The 17,188-nt window shown below is 46.0% G+C and overlaps 1 protein-coding gene across 1 annotated transcript in view; it reads right to left on the bottom strand.

Moving 5' to 3' along the window:
* Window positions 1–17,188, bottom strand: part of PIK3AP1 (phosphoinositide-3-kinase adaptor protein 1) — an 81,917-nt gene that overhangs the window by 63,136 nt on the left and 1,593 nt on the right. The window contains exon 2 of the mRNA XM_073352977.2: window positions 10,575–10,991. Coding sequence (XP_073209078.1) covers window positions 10,575–10,991 — 417 coding nt within the window. The remainder of the gene's footprint in view (window positions 1–10,574; window positions 10,992–17,188) is intronic.

Below are 17,188 nucleotides of genomic sequence, written 5' to 3'. Positions count from 1 at the left end.
TATTCTTGTCAGCAAGTTAAAGAAGTATGGGCTGGATGAATGGACTATAAGGTGCACAGAAAGCTGGCTAGATTGTTAGGCTCAATGGGTAGTGATCAATGGCTCCATGTCTAGTTGGCAGCCGGTATCAAGTGGAGTGCCCCAAGGGTCGGTCCTGGGGCCAGTTTTGTTCAATATCTTCATAAATGATCTGGAGGATGGTGTGGATTGCACCCTCAGCAAGTTTGCAGATGACACTAAACTGGGAGGAGAGGCAGATACGCTGGAGGGTAGGGATAGGATACAGAGGAACCTAGATAAATTAGAGGATTGGGCCAGAAGAAATCTGATGAGGTTCAACAAGGACAAGTGCAGAGTCCTGCACTTAGGACGGAAGAAGCCCCTACACCATTACAGGCTAGGGACCAACTGGTTAAGCGGCAGTTCTGCAGAAAAGGACCAGGGGATTACAGTGGATGAGAAGCTGGATATGAGTCAGCAGTATGCCCTTGTTACCAAGAAGGCTAATAGCATATTGGGCTGCATTAGTAGGAGCATTGCCAGCAGATCAAGAGAAGTGATTATTCCCCTCTATTCGGCACTGGTGAAGCCACATCTGGAGTATTGTGCCCAGTTTTGGGCCCCCACAACAGAAAAGATGTGGAAAAATTGGAGAGAGTCCAACGGAGGGCAACAAAAATGATTAGGGGGCTGGGGCACATGATTTACAAGGAGAAGCTGAGGGAACTGGGATTATTTAGTCTGCAGAAGAGAAGAGTGAGGCGGGATTTGATAGCAGCCTTCAACTACCTGAAGGGGAGTTCCAAAGGGGGTGGAGCTCGTCTGTTCTCAGTGGTGGCAGATGATAGAAAAAGAAGCAATGGTCTCAAGTTGCAGTGTGGGAGGTCTAGGTTGGATATTAGGAAAAACTATTTCACTAGGAGGGTGGTGAAGCACTGGATTAGGTTACCTAGGGAAGTGGTGGAATCTCCATCCTTAGAGGTTTTTAAGGCCCAGCTTGACAAAGCCCTGGCTGGGATGATTTAGTTGGGGTTGGTCCTGCTTTGAGCAGGGGATTGGACTAGATGACCTCCTGAGGTCTCTTCCAACCCTAAACTTCTATGATTCTATGACAGAACCGTCCCTACGCTGAAGAGTGATGTGGTACAATAAAATGACAAGCATCAGACAGACAAGTGACCATAAAAGGAGTGAGCCGTGGGCTGCAGAAATCAGGACAATGCTTGGAGCTCGACCATGGGCCACGCATGACTCCCAGCCCTAGGGAGAGGATATCAGCGTTTCTCAAATGCAGCCACCAGGGGCTTTTCCTGCAGCCACAGCCTTCTGGGCAGTGAGTGGAGGGGGAGGTGCAAAGCAGTGCCTTTCCCGCAAGGCCACCAGAAGGGGTTGGGCCCTCCCCGCATCTGGAGCCAGAAACACCAGAGGAGCAGGCAGCCAGTGAGTTCCCCATTTCCCGGAGGTGGTGAGGCTTGGGCTTTGGGCTTCAGGCCTGGGGCGGCCGGCTCTGGTCATGGGACTTTGGGCTCTGGCCCTGGATCCCAGCCGCATGGCAGTGGGTGCTGGCTCTGGGCTCATGCCCCCCACCCCATCGTCCCTGGCCCCTGCAGCCTCCTCCAGCCCCAAGCTTCGGCTGTGCAGTGGTGGGCTTCGGCCCTGGACTCACTGCCCAGCCACTGCCCCAGGCCTCCACTCCCTCTCCAGCCCCCATCCATCCCCCCCATCACCCCTGGCCCCCACTGTCCCCCTACTCATCTCCCCATCCAAGACTTAATTTGTCCCCTGGCTTGGCAGGGCTGAGTAAGTCTGCTGTGAAAATTTATATTTGTACAGTTGTTAATATCACTTTTCACAACCTCTGCTATGAAAAGTGATATTAACAAATATACAAATATTACTTTTCGCAGCAGCAAACTTACTACCTAGCATGTCTTTTTTAAAAAGGCAACCAAAAACAAAAACAAAAGACAAGAATGTGCAAAGCACCTTATTTGTGTTTCTATTCTGTTTAGGTCCAGTAAAGAACAGAGAACTGTACATTATTTTTATTATTGAGTCGACAAAAGAAACCCTCCATAAATAAATTATAATGATTTGGCCGTGGATATGTGCATATTTATTTGTTTTTCCCCAAAGTTAATTAAGTATTTTAAGGAAAATTGTCATAGCAGCCACCAGCCACCAAAAAATTTATTGTGAGAACCCCTGGGCTAGATACTACAGTCTCCGTGGATTTTCTTCAAGGGTTACAGCTCCATTTCTCACTCAAGGAGCATCTTTCCTATTTGTAGGGTCACCCCAGTGCTCTAAATGTAAGGCCCTGTAGGGGAGGCAGGCTCAGGCACGTTTCTTGGCTTGGCATTCTCAGGTCAGCAGGACCTCGAGACGCCGCCACAGGAGAGGAAGAAGAACCATCTTCCCCTACTGTAGGGAGAGGGCAAACAGCACTTTACATTGCCCTCTAGCAACCTCTGGCTAGTGAACGGTTGTTGCTGGAGAGCAGCATCCAACAGTTTCTCTGGCAGGAGGGTCAGTGCAACCTAGAATCAGAAACAGGCTTGTTCGCTAGCCATTGGATGATTTTGAAGGAGTCATGGACACAGTGTGCTCAGTCACTCTGACCCCATTTATTACTCATGGCGGCAGCCAAGCACACACCGATCAATGCATCTGTTTGAGTTTCCTGGTTGCAATGTTTATGGCAATTGGCAAGGGGTTTGTTCGTCACACATACTGACATGGCTAGGCCCATCTGCCCCGGGGTGTTAGAAGGGATCACTCACTTGAGGAAGGGAGGATAGGAGATAATCCAGCACTGTGGATGTGCATCAAACTGTTTTCTGTAACTCTTCTCCCAGTGGCAAAGAGTAGGTAGAGTTTCTGGTTAGCTGCTCCATTAGTCTCAGGTTTAAAGAGTTGGTTTTGGATAGTCCTAGACATCCTAAATTAAAGCTGGTTATTAAGAGCACTCCAAATGAAGGGCTCCATTTTCTATACAATAGAGAGAACACAAGTCCCTTACGTTGTATGCATTTGCCTTGACCCAGATATCCACCGGGTGTACAGAAAGGGATAGCCTCTACGACCCATTCATTCCTCAGCCTTCTCAACTAAGCCTGCCAACAGGGTACCGGTTAGGTGGGTGAGCTGCGGTGGACTTTCTACCAGGAAGTGGAGTGAAGCATGAAACTCAAATTTGGCCATTACCAGCCTCTGCATGATTGCAAGTGGTGACCAGTGCCAATGAAAGAGCAGGAACTGCCGATGCCAGCTGGTGGTCAGTTGAAGCACTGAAGTCTAAGGGTTGAGAGCTTCACTATAACAAATGTTTATGAATAAAACCTGGACTAGATACCTTCTTTGTGTTTTGTCAAATCTGCTGTGAAAGTGTTCTTAAAAAGAACATGTGCTGGGTCATTATCTAGGACTGCTAGAACATGAAATATACGGCAGAATGTGGGTAAAACAGAGCAGGAGACGTACAATTCTCCCCGAAGTTGTTCAGTCACGAATTTAATTAACACTTTTTTTTTAAACGAATGTCATCAGCATGGAAGCATGTCCTCTGGAATGGTGGCAAAGCATGATGGGGCATATGAATGTTTAGCATATCTGGCATGTAAATACCTTGCAACGCTGGCTACAGAAGTCAGGTGATACTGTAAATAAGAAGCAGGCAGCATTATCTCCTGTAAATGTAAACAGACTTGTTTGTCTTGGCGATTGGCTGAACAAGAAGTAGGACTGAGTGGACTTGTAGACTCTAAAGTTTTACATTGTTTTATTTTTGAATGTGGTTATTTTTTGTACATAATTCCACATTTGCGAATATTGTAATCAAAAATAATAATATAAAGTGAGCACTGTACACTTTGTATTCTGTGTCGTAATAGAAATCAATATATTTGAAAATGTAGAAAAACTTCCAAAAATATTTAATAAATTTCGGTCGGTATTCTATTGCTTAACAGTGCGATTAATAGTGATTAATTTTTTTTTAGTTAATCGCATGAGTTAACTGGGATTAATCAACAGCCCTAATAAAAATATAAGCACTTTGAAACTTTGGCAATGTGCTGAGTAGAAACCAATCCATTTGAATAAGTAGGAGCAATTGCTCTGAAATTTCATTCATAGTTTCACCCGCCCGGCAAAAAAGAACCAGGAAGGCCACGCACTTCCTCACTGTCCTTCCTGCACGTGACATGGTTTATGTGGTTTCTGCTACTTTATTTCCCACCCACAGCTAAATTGAGCCATTTATAGCACATCAGCCTGTTTCCTGTAATTTAAGTCTGATGAGGCCTTTAGATCATGGGAAACTTGTAAACTAGTCCTCTCTCCAGGTTTGTGATCATAAGGAGGTAAGCGAACCCAGTACTGAGAGAGACCCTGGAGTAAAACAGATGATCAGTGCTATTTCATAGCCTGCTAGGGTTAAAAGTTTCATAGCTTGTTTTCCCACAGCTTTCAAATGGCACAAATTTATTTCTGGCCCTGGTGGTCCAATGTGTGATTCCTTAAAGGCTTTCACTAGTCCCTTAAATGATCAGTGATTCCTGCTGTGGTCCACGACTGCCCACAGCACGTCCAAGACCTTGGAACAGTTTAATTTTCAGTTCATTCACTAGCTTTCTGAACCACGTTCAAGTTCTTCACCTTCAAGTTTCTGCAAAACTCTTGCCCAATCTGCATCTCTGCTCATTTCCTCCTGCTCACCAGCTCCTCTCCAGCCTTCCTCCTAGCTTCCTCGTCCTATTTCTCCCACCTCTTTTGTCCGTGCAAGACTTCCTTGGAAACACCCAGAAGCCACCCTCACCTGCATTCTCTTGGAAGAGTACTTTGTGTGGCGTCTCAGCACTGATCCCCCCAGACACCTGCACTACATCTCAGTTCCACTCTTCCTCTATGTCTGACGTGTATTGTTGGAGAACTTTAATTCATTTTCAAGTAACTTTGGGCAGAGTCCCCATTCCAAGCAAGAAGCCACTAACCCCCTAGTTGCAGTTGACTTTCCCAGGTTTTGACCTCTGAGCTTTCACTCGGCTTACAGAAAGTTTTGTGAAATGAGCTAATCAGTAGGTGTTGTGGGGATCAGCGCTCTGAAAGTAACTGGAACGCTCCATATCTCCTTTAGTTAATGTTTGTCAGTACTCAGGAGCCATACCATTCTAACTAAGCACATCACCTTGCTCCCACCGGCCTCTGCAAGCATGCATCATTAGTCACAATGCACTGTTGTTGTAGCCATGTTGGTCCCAGGATATTAGACAGACAAGGTGGGTGATGTAATATTTGTATTGGACCAATTGCTGTTGGAGAGAGAGACAAGCTTCTGAGTTTACACAGACCAGAAGAAGAGCTCTGTGTAAGCTCAAAAGCTTCTCTCCTCTTCAATACGAGCAGTGCACAGTTTATCATCAGTAAGGCAAAACAAGAGCATCTCCTTTTCTGACTTTCTACAAAACTAGCAGAGCAGTTAAAGTAGCTTGTGGCCTGTGAGGATAGGGGCAGTGGTCTGCAGCACTGTCCAAACGGAATCACATTCTGATAGCTGCACTTGAAGCAATACTGCAATCCCCAAAACACAACGTGACCATGCTGACAGCCCTTCTTACCCTAGCGCAATGTTTCTCAACAACCGGTCCATGGACTGGTGCCAGTCCCTGAAATCTCCCTGACACAGGTTAGGAAGGCAGCAAGCCGGTCCCTGGTATCGAAAAGGTTGAGAGAAACTGCCCTACAGCCGACAGATAGTTTGCTGCCAGTTACTTGTCATTGTGAGGCTCATTATTATATGTGCCAGTCAATCCCTCACAAATTCTCAGTTAATAGACAGTTCAAGCGTTCCCTAATTACTCTGCCACGGTTTTAGTTTTTTGTTTTATGCAGGTGCTGCCATTGCAGTGCTGTGAGCATGTGCAGGAGGTGTGCAGATATGTGTCAGAGACATGAGTACATTTCTAGTGCGCCCATAACTATAGCAATAGCACCTACAGGCCTCAACCAACATCAGAGCCTGTTCTTCTAGGGCAAACCGTGGCTCCCTGCCCTGAAAAGCTTTCAATTGGAACAGAAGACAGGGTAGGGAAGGAGGCAGAACAGCAGTAATAAATTGTAGGCCATGGCACAGGATGGTTAAGTGACCTACTCAGGATCATACAGGAAGCATGTTGCAGAGCCTGGAGTCGAACCCAGCTCTCCTAAGGCCCAGCCAATGCCTTAACCACAAGGCCACCCTTTCTGATAGGTAGGGTGGCATCTAGCACTAGGGGGCATGGACTGTGTATCTACACCATGTTTCGCTAGAGAAGATGTCAGTTCTCAAAATGAACAGAACTGACTTCACCTAAACCTCATGGCGGGTTCTATTGTGTCACGGTAGAATCAACTGAAAGGCAGTTCTTCACCATTTCACCCAAAGAGGAACTATGTACTATTGTACACCTGGGGATCTCTTCCCTTTTTAAATAAACATAAGAGCAGCTGGTCCCTTGGTAATTCACAGACTTCACATGAGATAAACATTTCTTGCCCTGAAACAAGCACACCGTGGACAGATTTACAACTCGTACTATCAGGCTGACAGGAACCCTGTCTTGAGTCCTTTAGAACTGTGTCCCGGCCCACCATGCGCTCCAAACAGCCTCAAATTCCATCACGCAAGTTAGACCTCAGAGGAGTAGGGTTTCTGTAAATTTAATGTTAAAATGAGCCCAGCTTAACAGATACGATACTGCTTGGAGAACACTAGGAAAGACTCCCTGGTGAGAGCTGTATAAATACAATGCTTGATAGTTAACACTATCTTTTCTTCTGCCAAAATATTTAGCAAAGGTAGAATGAAGCCCATTGGTGGTATATGCATTTGAGTTCAAGTAAGGCAACCGAAGAAAGGATGGACCATTTTGATTATGTAAAAAAGTCAGTTAAAACATGATCTGCCCTAAAAATCATCATTAAATTGTACTAAAGGCGGCAGGCAAGTAGCAGTGATTTCAGTATGTTTGCCTGGCGTATTGAAAGGCAATCTGTGGAGCAAGAATTAAGGTTGCACTTGAAAAAGCCAGACTCCTAGTATTTTACCAACAAGAAATGTACTTGTATAGCAGTTGCTACTTTATGGCCATATACCTCACAAAGCGTTGTACAACTTCCCCATTAGATAGTGCAGAATACAGAAAGGAATCATTTACCTCATCATAGAGGCTGGTTCTGAAAGGTGTCAAGGGCATTTGGCATTTCCCAGCAGGCTCTTGGTACCTCGCAGGATCATCCCCAATTCCCCGTGCCAGCCAGGTATCCAACTAATTAGATAGAGCTAGCATGTCTCCACATGTGTCCCGTGTGTGCCCAGATGATTACACTAGAGCGCTTGCACGGAGAGTGAGAGTTAGGGTAGTGAGATCCCCGCATTGTATGAGACAAGGCCATTGGCACACAGTTTCAGTACTCTGCATGCCCCAAAGTGGCAAGTTGGTGTCTCCGGAACACAGTTCCAGTGGGTGGGTCCCTTCTTTGGAGAACCGTAACCTGGATGGTTTCCAGCAAACGGGGGTGTTTAAAACCTTCTCCACAAAGTTAAAATCCGTAGTTTGCACTTGATTGACTCAAGCGTCTTTAACCTTAATTCCACCTTGATTGCTAGTGAGCATTCCCTTGGGTTTTTATCGCTGCCATAATGTGAGACCAAAGAGTGCGGAAGAGGCTGTGGGCTTCCCTCTTCCTCAGGGCTGCAGGAGAGCAGCCTCACTAGGGCACACTTCCTAAGTTCCTGGTGATGGGAGCCTGTCTCCCAATGACCTTGGGAGGCACATGGGAGTAGGGCTCCACTGGGATAAGCAGATCTGCCCCAATTGACTCAGCACATCTGCATCTCCCCATCCCCACATCCCTCTTTGCACCCACAGCCTGCACCTCCCCTTAGCATCCTCACCCCAAACCTAGGGTCCTTATGCCCCACTCCCAAGACTTAATGCCTGGGTACTGTCCAAAGTGAGACAGCTCCAGGGTGTGAGGAGGAAAAGGCAGATGCCTCAGAGGAGGATTTTGGCCTCCTGTTCTCCCTTTGGGTGTCTCCATATACATGCAAAAAGAAAAGGAGTACTTGTGGCCCCTTAGAGACTAACCAATTTATTTGAGCATAAGCTTTTGTGAGCTACAGCTCACTTCATCGGATGCATTCAGTGGAACCACTGAATGCATCCGATGAAGTGAGCTGTAGCTCATGAAAGCTTATGCTCATATAAATTGGTTAGTCTCTAAGGGGCCACAAGTACTCCTTTTCTTTTTGCGAATACAGACTAACACGGCTGCTACTCTGAAATCCATATATATGCTGTATGTGCCAAAAGGATTAAGAAAGAGCGATTGCCTGGTCCTGCTTTGAACGGGGGTTGGACTAGATGACCTCCTAAGGTCTCTTCCAACTCTAATCTTCTATGATTCTACAATTTGACAGGAGGGAGTCCCACTGCTAAGAATCACAGGTTTGTCTACTACAGAAGCCACCTCTTCCCCCATCGCCTTGCTACTCCCTCAAAATGATGGGAGCCAGAGGGTCTGGAGGAAGAATGAGGAGAACCGGGCACTTGGAAGGAAGAAGAGATAAGTAGGAGTAGCTCCTTCCCCTTTCCTGTTTGCTTCTGCACATCTGCAGGACAGGACAAACCACAGCACATCTTTGGAGAGCTATTGGTCCCCTTCACAGGCCTTGTAATTAATATTGTCCCTTTCACTCCCCCATTCCCCGTAAACATTCTTCCCCATCAGTCAGGTTGCACCTTGAGATGGATCAATGCATAACAGAATCTAGAGGCTCCTGCCTGCCCCCATTCAAAGGTCATTGGTCTCCAGCTCTGACATGCTAATGTAAGATTGCTGGAGCTAACGATCTGTACCGACAGTCCAAAACCCATGGAGATAGTGACTTTGGAAATCAATTTAATCAGCTAAACATTGGTGCTCTACTCAGCCAGGGGAAGGCGCTACACTAAATTCTGTTTGCTGCTTTTCCTTGCTGCAGAATGGCAAAACAATTGGTAACGTCTCTAATTTCAGGGTGCAATAATTTTGCTGCCTTTGACCCCATTCACATCAAGTTTAGAAGAACAATTTATACCTTGGCCCTATATCTAGCCTATCAATTTTGAATCCAAAATGATTTTTGTGAATTTCAACAGAGGGTCCACACTCAGAGGTGTACTGCTTGAATTATAACTTTAACCACTATAAATCAAAGAGACAGAACTTTTTAGTGTAGATAAGCCCTACAATCCTATGATGTGCCAATGACCCTCAACAGCCATGGAGATTACTGGTGCTTAGCGCCTTGTAACACTGGGCCTGAGTTGGCCCCCATGTGGCACTGTGCTTGACTTTAGGTCAGAGGCTGACCACAGAAGCCCACAACAGTTACTATGATTTGGGTCCATAAAAACTTGTTCATGGCTCTCTCCTATCAAGATCCCCAGAGTTCGGGGTAGTTTAGACCTAGTCAGAACTTTGTGGCCCAGGCCTCTCCAGTTTAGAGTCCATTACCACTTCTGCACTTAAAGAATCTCTAGCTCTTGTGAACTGAAAGGGGAGTTGGTCATTTCAGACTGCTTGCCTCAATATAGTGCCAGAGGCATCAAGGTGCAATTTTGAACTGCTATGACCATGCTAAATACACCTGCAGTGGATTTGTAGCCAGTGCTGGCATCTTCTCTATTGCCCAGCTTTTCCAATGCTGCTGCACCTATGATTTCAAGGAGAGTACTGAACAATATACTGTAGAGCAGGGGTGCCTAACCTACAGCCCGCAGGCCACACACGGAGTATTTCACAAGGCCCCTGGCCTGCTTCAACACAATATACTAACGGCCAATTCATTAACTTTTTGTTGGCATGTGTACATCATTTTAGTTTACACAAGGGTGTAAACAGACAATACTGTACACAGAAACAACCTATCTAAACACATACGAAACAAGCTGAACTTAAAATATAAATCGATACAGGTAACTTTAAATCTTATTAAAATATATAGACTCTGTTTGGCCCACACAAGATGGTGCTTAGGGTGATGTGGCCCTCCCCTGCTGTAGGGGACAATCATACACTGGCTCCTGTAGGAGGGACAAGGTAACCTAACGGAACAGCCTTCAATTTGTTATGCGCCTGGGTCAGTCTCACTGCAGTGCAGAATGGGCAGAGCTCTGAAGACATGTTAGCTTCCCAAACATTCGGCAGCACATCCCATGACACAGGCAACCCTCAAATATCAAGAGCTAAGATGCCAGCCAAATTCCAAAATGCTTTGCAGATTGTTGGGTGTCCCTCGTGACATTTAGCTGGTGGGTGGGGCGGAGGAAAAGGGGACCAGAGAGCTCCCAAACCTATAGAGGATTATAGGCCAGGCTTTATTTTTATATTTCAGAATGTGTGACCAGCTCCAAAGAGGGATCAGTAATAACATGCACCCTTCCCCCAACCAGGGGATTGGACTAGATGACCTCCTGAGGTCCCTTCCAACCCTGATATTCTATGATTCTATGAACCAAAGAAACATGAATCCCAGCCTGCCACCTTACCTTCTGAAATAGCCTTCTTGACCGTTGCAATGTAGGCATCTGGCTCATCATCATAGGTGAGCTCTTTCCACTGGGCCCAGTCCCTGAAAAACCCGGAATAGTCGTCACAATCCGCCGCTCCGCAGAACAGCTTGACCACTTTGTGCGGCGGCCTCAATGCTTCCTGCAGGCTTGAAAGGACGTCAGGGAGGTAAAAGTTCTGCACCAGCTCGGCAGACAGCAACACAATGATGCATCGGCTGCTGCTGAATCGGTCGAACTCCTCAGAGGGAACAGCAGCCCCGTACTCCACTTCGTAGCTCAGAACCCGCTGCTTTCGGACATGCCGGCATGACAGGAAGAGGTTTTGAAGGTACTGACACCATTCACTGGCATCCCTGGCATATACAATCAGCACGTTGCATCCCCCAGCGCCCCCTGTGCAGATGAAAGGTGAAAGCAGAGAGAAGTTTTAAGCTCTGCAGCCAAAATCTTACCTCAGTTTTGGAGCAGAGAAGCAAATTCTCGTGTCTTCTAATTTGCGAAACGAGCAGAACCTGATGGGACATTAGGAGAGCAGATGCAGAGAGAATGAACAAGTGGCATTTGCATTCACAGAGCAGCTGTAAGGATAGCTAAACTTGTACTTGCATTTCCTGTTCTAAAATCTGAGTAGTAGCTCTTCCATTCTCTCAAGTCACCCTTGCAGGGGAGAGGGGGATTTCCGGTCCTGTTTTGAGTGAGACAAGTCACGGGTGGAAATTTTCAGATTGGGGAAGGAGGGGTTAAAGAGTCTAATGGGGGAAAAAAAGTCCCCCTTTGGGTGAAAACTGAATTCAAATTGATGACAGGGATTTTGCAAATTTGTAAGTGTGCCCTAGAAGTTAAATGCTCAGGAGAAGGAGTCAGCACTAAATAGAGCACACCTAAAAAAAGAAAGACCTTTATTCAGACAAGGTGTCTCAAGACTTACGGGAAGCTACCAGGGTCTTCATGGGGGCCAGGCATTTGCTCACTTCTTAGCACCATGCAGACGCCTGGGCGGCATGTGCATGTGTGTGTAGCTGAAATGAGTCAGCTCCGTCCCCCAGAGCCTGCAGTACGGAGCCACAACAGCAACCCCATAGTTCAGGCTTCAGATCCTCTCCTCTGCAAGCCCAGGTTTGACCTCCTCTCCTTTAACTTCCACAAAGGAAGCTTTTTGCCTGAAGTTTGGCAGATTAAGTCCCTGTGCATGGAGAGAAGGAATCGACATAGCAAACCCTAAAACTCAGCCTTCTGGCAGCTCCAAAGCATCTGTCAGTATTACAGCCAAAGCCTCCTATTTCAGGAGAGCCCATGCCTCTCCACTATTTGTTTCATATGCGTGTTCTAGAATATAAGCACTCCTGATTGTGAGGAAAACCTTGAAGGGTGAGCCAAAGTGAACCGATGCAGTGTTATGTCCCCACGTCCAAAGAGATCCTTAAAGTATGAACTTCCCCATTCACCAAAACGGGGCACTGACTCTAAAACGTGAAGATTACAGTTCAGTTTTCATTGTTAGTTTCAGTGCTGTTCATTTTAGCTGGATGTTTCTCCTAATCGGCCTTTCCTATGCTCCCAACCTGCCTCTCAATGTGTCCAAACCCCCAAAGCACTCACCCCCATCAGGAAAAAGTAAAAAAGCTTTTATCAAAAACTAGGTGTCAATCTCTGGTTTCGTTAAGCAAAACTTCTGGTCATCTGGGGACACTGTAAGTGGGAATTTATCAAGACAGGTGACTGCAAAAGTTAAATGTCCACATTTAATTCATTAATATCAAATCAAAATTAAGCAGCCTCAGAAGGTTCCACTGTGCTGCTGAAGCCAGGAGCCTTGCAGCAGAAATTAGGTTCAGCTGGCCAAAGTATGCAGGGCCTTCATCATGGCTTGTGCGGAGGGCTGAATTAAGGCAGACAAATGCCTCAGTCTGTGGGTCCCAGTCATGCAATGACAGACAAACCATTATTTTTCTTCTAAATTGAAGTTGATTCTAACCCTTATGGCTGAGAAATGAGGTGTGACAGAGTGACCCAAGTTTAACCAGTGCAGTGATGGTTTCCTGAGTCTGCAGACAGGCTCTAGCAGTGGCCGAAGCAGCAGCCATTAGATTCAAACAATTAATGAATCATGCCCCAGCTACAATGAAGACAGAGTTATAAATGAACTACTCGGACAGCTGCATTTCTCTGGGAAGATGCAGATCCCAAAGCATATGAGAGCTGGGGACATTCTTAGTTGATAGGATCTAACTTTGGAACAAACTCCCAGATGAGCAAAACCGGAATCTGACTGTCTTTAGAAAACACTGCAAAACCTTCCTGTGACTTTTAAGCTGTGCGAGCATTTTGAGGCTGCACCAGTGCAAGGACACAAGGGAACAGGGAGCCTCCTTCCTCTAGCACTTGTGCACAAGATGCAGTCATAATTTGATAGCCAGTACATTCAGGCTACTAGCTCTATTAGCACCATTTACCTCTACAGAGGGGGCATAGCTTGTGACCATTGCACTGTGGTGAGCAGCTTCGCAGGGAGGCACATTACACCTGTTGGTGAGTACATGTCAACTGTGCCCTGCACAGCCATAATTCTCCTCGCCAGCCTCCCTTTCCCCCTAACCGACCTGTGCTAGGGTAACGAATGTATGGATTCCACAAGCTCTCCACCTCTGAACCAAGGCTGCAAAACGTTAACTTGTTTAGCGTCAGTGGGATGGAGGTGTTGAACATGTAAGTGTTGGTCCACAGAGAAACAGAACCAAGGAAATCCCCTTGTGTTATAATCAATGCTTTAGCACTCTGTTTATAGACATTCTTAAGTCAGGAGATGTGACTATTTTAAAGAAAACTAAACCTCAAGCAGTCTAGAAATAGTCAGTTAAGACGTCAGCAGCAACCATCCCTACCTTTCACTCACTTCCCCTTCTTGCCAGTGGGAAAACACAGAACTTACTACACTGGACCCAACCTGTGTCCGTTTGGCCCAGTACCTAGTTCTGAAGCATCAAGCACATAAGAAAAGCCACATTGGGCCAGACCAAAGGTCCATATAGCCCAGTATCCTCTCTTCTGACAGTGACCCAGAGGGAAGGAACGGAACTGGTAATCATTAAGTGATCCCATCCTCTGTCGCTCATTCCCAGCTTCTGGTAAACAGAGGCTAGGGACACCATCCCTGCCCATCCTGGCTAATAGCCATTGAAAAGCACCAGCCAGTGCAAGAGAAAAGTGCAAGGAATGGGAAGATATGGCATAACCTGATCATAAGGTGAGCTAACACGCCCAACATCTGTTAAAGTAAACACTCAAGGAATATAAACCCTCATGCTTCCAGGCACAAGGCAACAATTATGAGCTGTGCCTTAATAAGGAAATCCACAGTTACAGATCTAGCTCTTTTCTCCTAGTAAGCTCCTATCCTCATGTGTTGGCAGTGAGTTCCACAGGTTAGTTTGCATGATGTAAAAAGAGAGTAGACCGTACGTGTTTTTAATTCTCATTTTGAACAAATTCATTTCCCTACCTTAGATTATGATAAAATTAAAGAACTTTGAAGTCTTGTTTATGCTTCTGGTACTGTTTAATTTCTGCATTGCTCAACTGAGAGAACAAAAAGCTGTTTTCTTTTACTTTATAGAAAGACACTCTGATAGCTCCAACCCATGTTCAGCAGCACTGCAATCACTGCAGGAGCATATTCGTTTTCTAAGCTTATTTTCATTTCATGGAAAGATGTGCACTTGTCATAGGTTTTGCAAGAGCTTACATGTACAAGATATAAGCTTTGTGCCAAATTTGAGCTGACGTTACCCCCATTTAATGTCTACCCTGTAAAACACACTGCATTGCAACATCATTCCATTTTGCATGATAAGATTATAAGTATCAGGGAGTAGCCGTGTTAGTCTGTATCCACAAAAACAACAAGGAGTCCGGTGGCACCTAAGTGGTTTTTTACCCACGAAAGCTTATGCCCAAATAAATCTGTTAGTCTTTAAGGTGCCACTGGACTCCTTGTTGTTTTGATTAAGACTATAAATTAGCCTGAAAGCCCCAGCTGAGATTGGAGTCCCATTGCATTAGGCACTGTGCAGAGACAGAATAAATCTACATTGCAAATGAAGGTGTGATTAAAATGTGGTACACATACCCCCATTGGCTTTGATCTAGCTGGCATGGATAAGAATGGTAGTGAGGATGCGGCAGCACGGGCAAACTGCCTATGTTTAAGCCGACTGGGGACTCTAGGTACGTATCCAGGGTCCGCACCAGGGTCTGTGCTGCCACGTCTTAATTGCTATTGTTACCCATGCTGGCTAGATCAAAGCTAGTGGGGGTATGCCGACCCCTGCTCCAATCCCACCTTCGTTTGTGGTGTAGACATAGAGTCCCTGCTTCAAGAAGCTCACAGTCTAAACAAAGGCTAGGAGAGGGAACTCCTCAAATTCACCCATGCTATAAATTGACTAATTTCAGTGGAGCTAGAGCAATGGCTGCATTTGGCCCATCATAGGTATTATGAGTCGATGAAGTGCTCTGGGATCTGTCTGGATGGAAAGCATAAATAAAACCATTATATTTTTCAGGGAATCAAATATTGGTATTTGATAGAGGATCCAATTTTCCTCTTGTTGAAAAGAGTAGCCAGTGACTTCAAGTGAAGCCATAGCATATATTATATAAAGATTACATTAATATGAATAGGTCCGAATCCTTCAGAGTGAGAGCGCGTCCAAGAGCTGCGGACTACTCTCATCTCCCAGTGAGCAAATGGGAATTAAGGTGCTTAGCACTTCCCAGACCTATTGGGTTTAAGTTGTACAGGAGCTAAGCATGCATTCTCTCGTTGGACTGCGTAACAAAGCAACAACCCGTCTCAGTACTAATCGCCTCAATAATTATTAACTAACATGTTATCAAAGGTTTACTGCACCCGGAAACCAGCACTTTATTTCAAGTGTCACAAGCAAAATACGGGGAAATAGCTGAAAAAATAACCAGATAAAAACCTTGTAAGCAAGATCTCAGTGATAAGAACGTAAGATTGGCATTAGATAGTGTGTGACCCTACAGCAGTTCTGCTTGCCACCGAAAATCTCCTCTTAGAACCAGATTTTGTTTAATGAACAGAGAGTAATTTTTGGTATCTGCCTGCCTGTCCCTTGAGACCTCAGTCTGAATTATTTTTACATCACAAGGAAACATGCATCAGTGAAACACTAAAGTTGCTTCACATCATTGAGATGGCACGTTTTTTCCCTTTTAGAGAAAGAGAGAAAAAGCACAAACACGTAATTTCCCCTGCAATAAGGGGAACTTGCACATTCAGTGCCAGCAATGAAGGCTTACACAACAAAGACCAGATCCTGCTCCCATTGGAGTCAATGACCCTAAGCCAATGGCATTAAATTTTAGCCATAGACTTCTTAACCAGAGAGATACCAGTTTTCTTCTACCACAGCCTACGATAGGTTATAGGCTACCTTGAGCTGTTTGGTGCAGAGGATCATGACAGACAAGGCAGCCACATGGATGGGAGTAGAGAGGCATTTAATGGGCACTGAAAGCTTATCAAGACACCATGGAAGGCCCTGCCATGTGGCTGGGCACTGTGGGAGACAAAGCAAGGGGATGGATGTGTTGCCTAGGTGATTTTCCACTTTGAAGTATGCCCAGAGGTTAGGAGCGTTGAGTCAGCACTATGCACCTCTCTTCTCCCCACCTCCTCCCCACCGGCCGCATTCAGAGTGGGAAGTAGCAGGGTGAATATTGCCTCTGCTAGCAAAAATTGCATAGCCCCATGACATCAGCCTGAGGGAAGCAGGCTGACATGGAGGAGCCCAGGGAGCTTTGTGAAGGCCTGGGCCATCTATGAGGGTTGCAAGGTAGATCTTGAGGACCCGCCATGGGTTATGGGCTGGAACCCTCCTGCCCAATTCCACAGGGGAGAACGGGGTGTGGTACTGTAAAGCGCCCCAACACACTGCACTCCCCCATATAATGCTGTGGAGGAAACACTGCACCACGTGTACCATTCCATCTTACCCATATCAATATGAATTCACTCATGCTGTGTGATACACATTAACCCCGCTTAGGCGCAAGGGTATGTCTACACTGCAATCGGAGACAGGGTAGGCATGCTCACGCAGCACTAGCTTTAATCTAGCTAGCACAGCTAAAATAGCAGGTCTGGCAGAACCGACTTCAGAGCAGCCTGTAGAAGTTTGCCTGGAACCCTAGATAAGCACTCACATTGCTAGCCCCTGCGGGGGTCCATGCTGCCATGTCTGCATGCAATTTTTAGCAGTGCTAGCAAGATTAAGGCTAGTACAAATCTGCCTGCCTACACTGCAGCCACCAACTTTGACTTAGCTATAGCCTAAGGGTAGGGCTTCACTCAGATTCTCTAAACTCAATTGTAACCACAGATGCAAGCTTGTGGACTTGGTGTTTCCCAAGCCTATGCTTGAGCGTCCACACTGAATGTAAACCTGGGCTTACAATTGCTGGGCTTGGGCCTCAGAACTGTGCTAACATGTCCATGCTGCACTACACGGGCTTTCTGTTTCAGGGCTGTGGCTTGAGCTGCATCCACACTGCAAAATAACAGG

The sequence above is a fragment of the Lepidochelys kempii genome, chromosome 7, assembly GCF_965140285.1.
Source record: "Lepidochelys kempii isolate rLepKem1 chromosome 7, rLepKem1.hap1, whole genome shotgun sequence".
Taxonomy (NCBI): Eukaryota; Metazoa; Chordata; order Testudines; family Cheloniidae; genus Lepidochelys; species Lepidochelys kempii.
The sequence above is the reverse complement of the archived record's forward strand: the minus strand, read 5'-3'. Positions and strand labels throughout refer to the sequence as shown.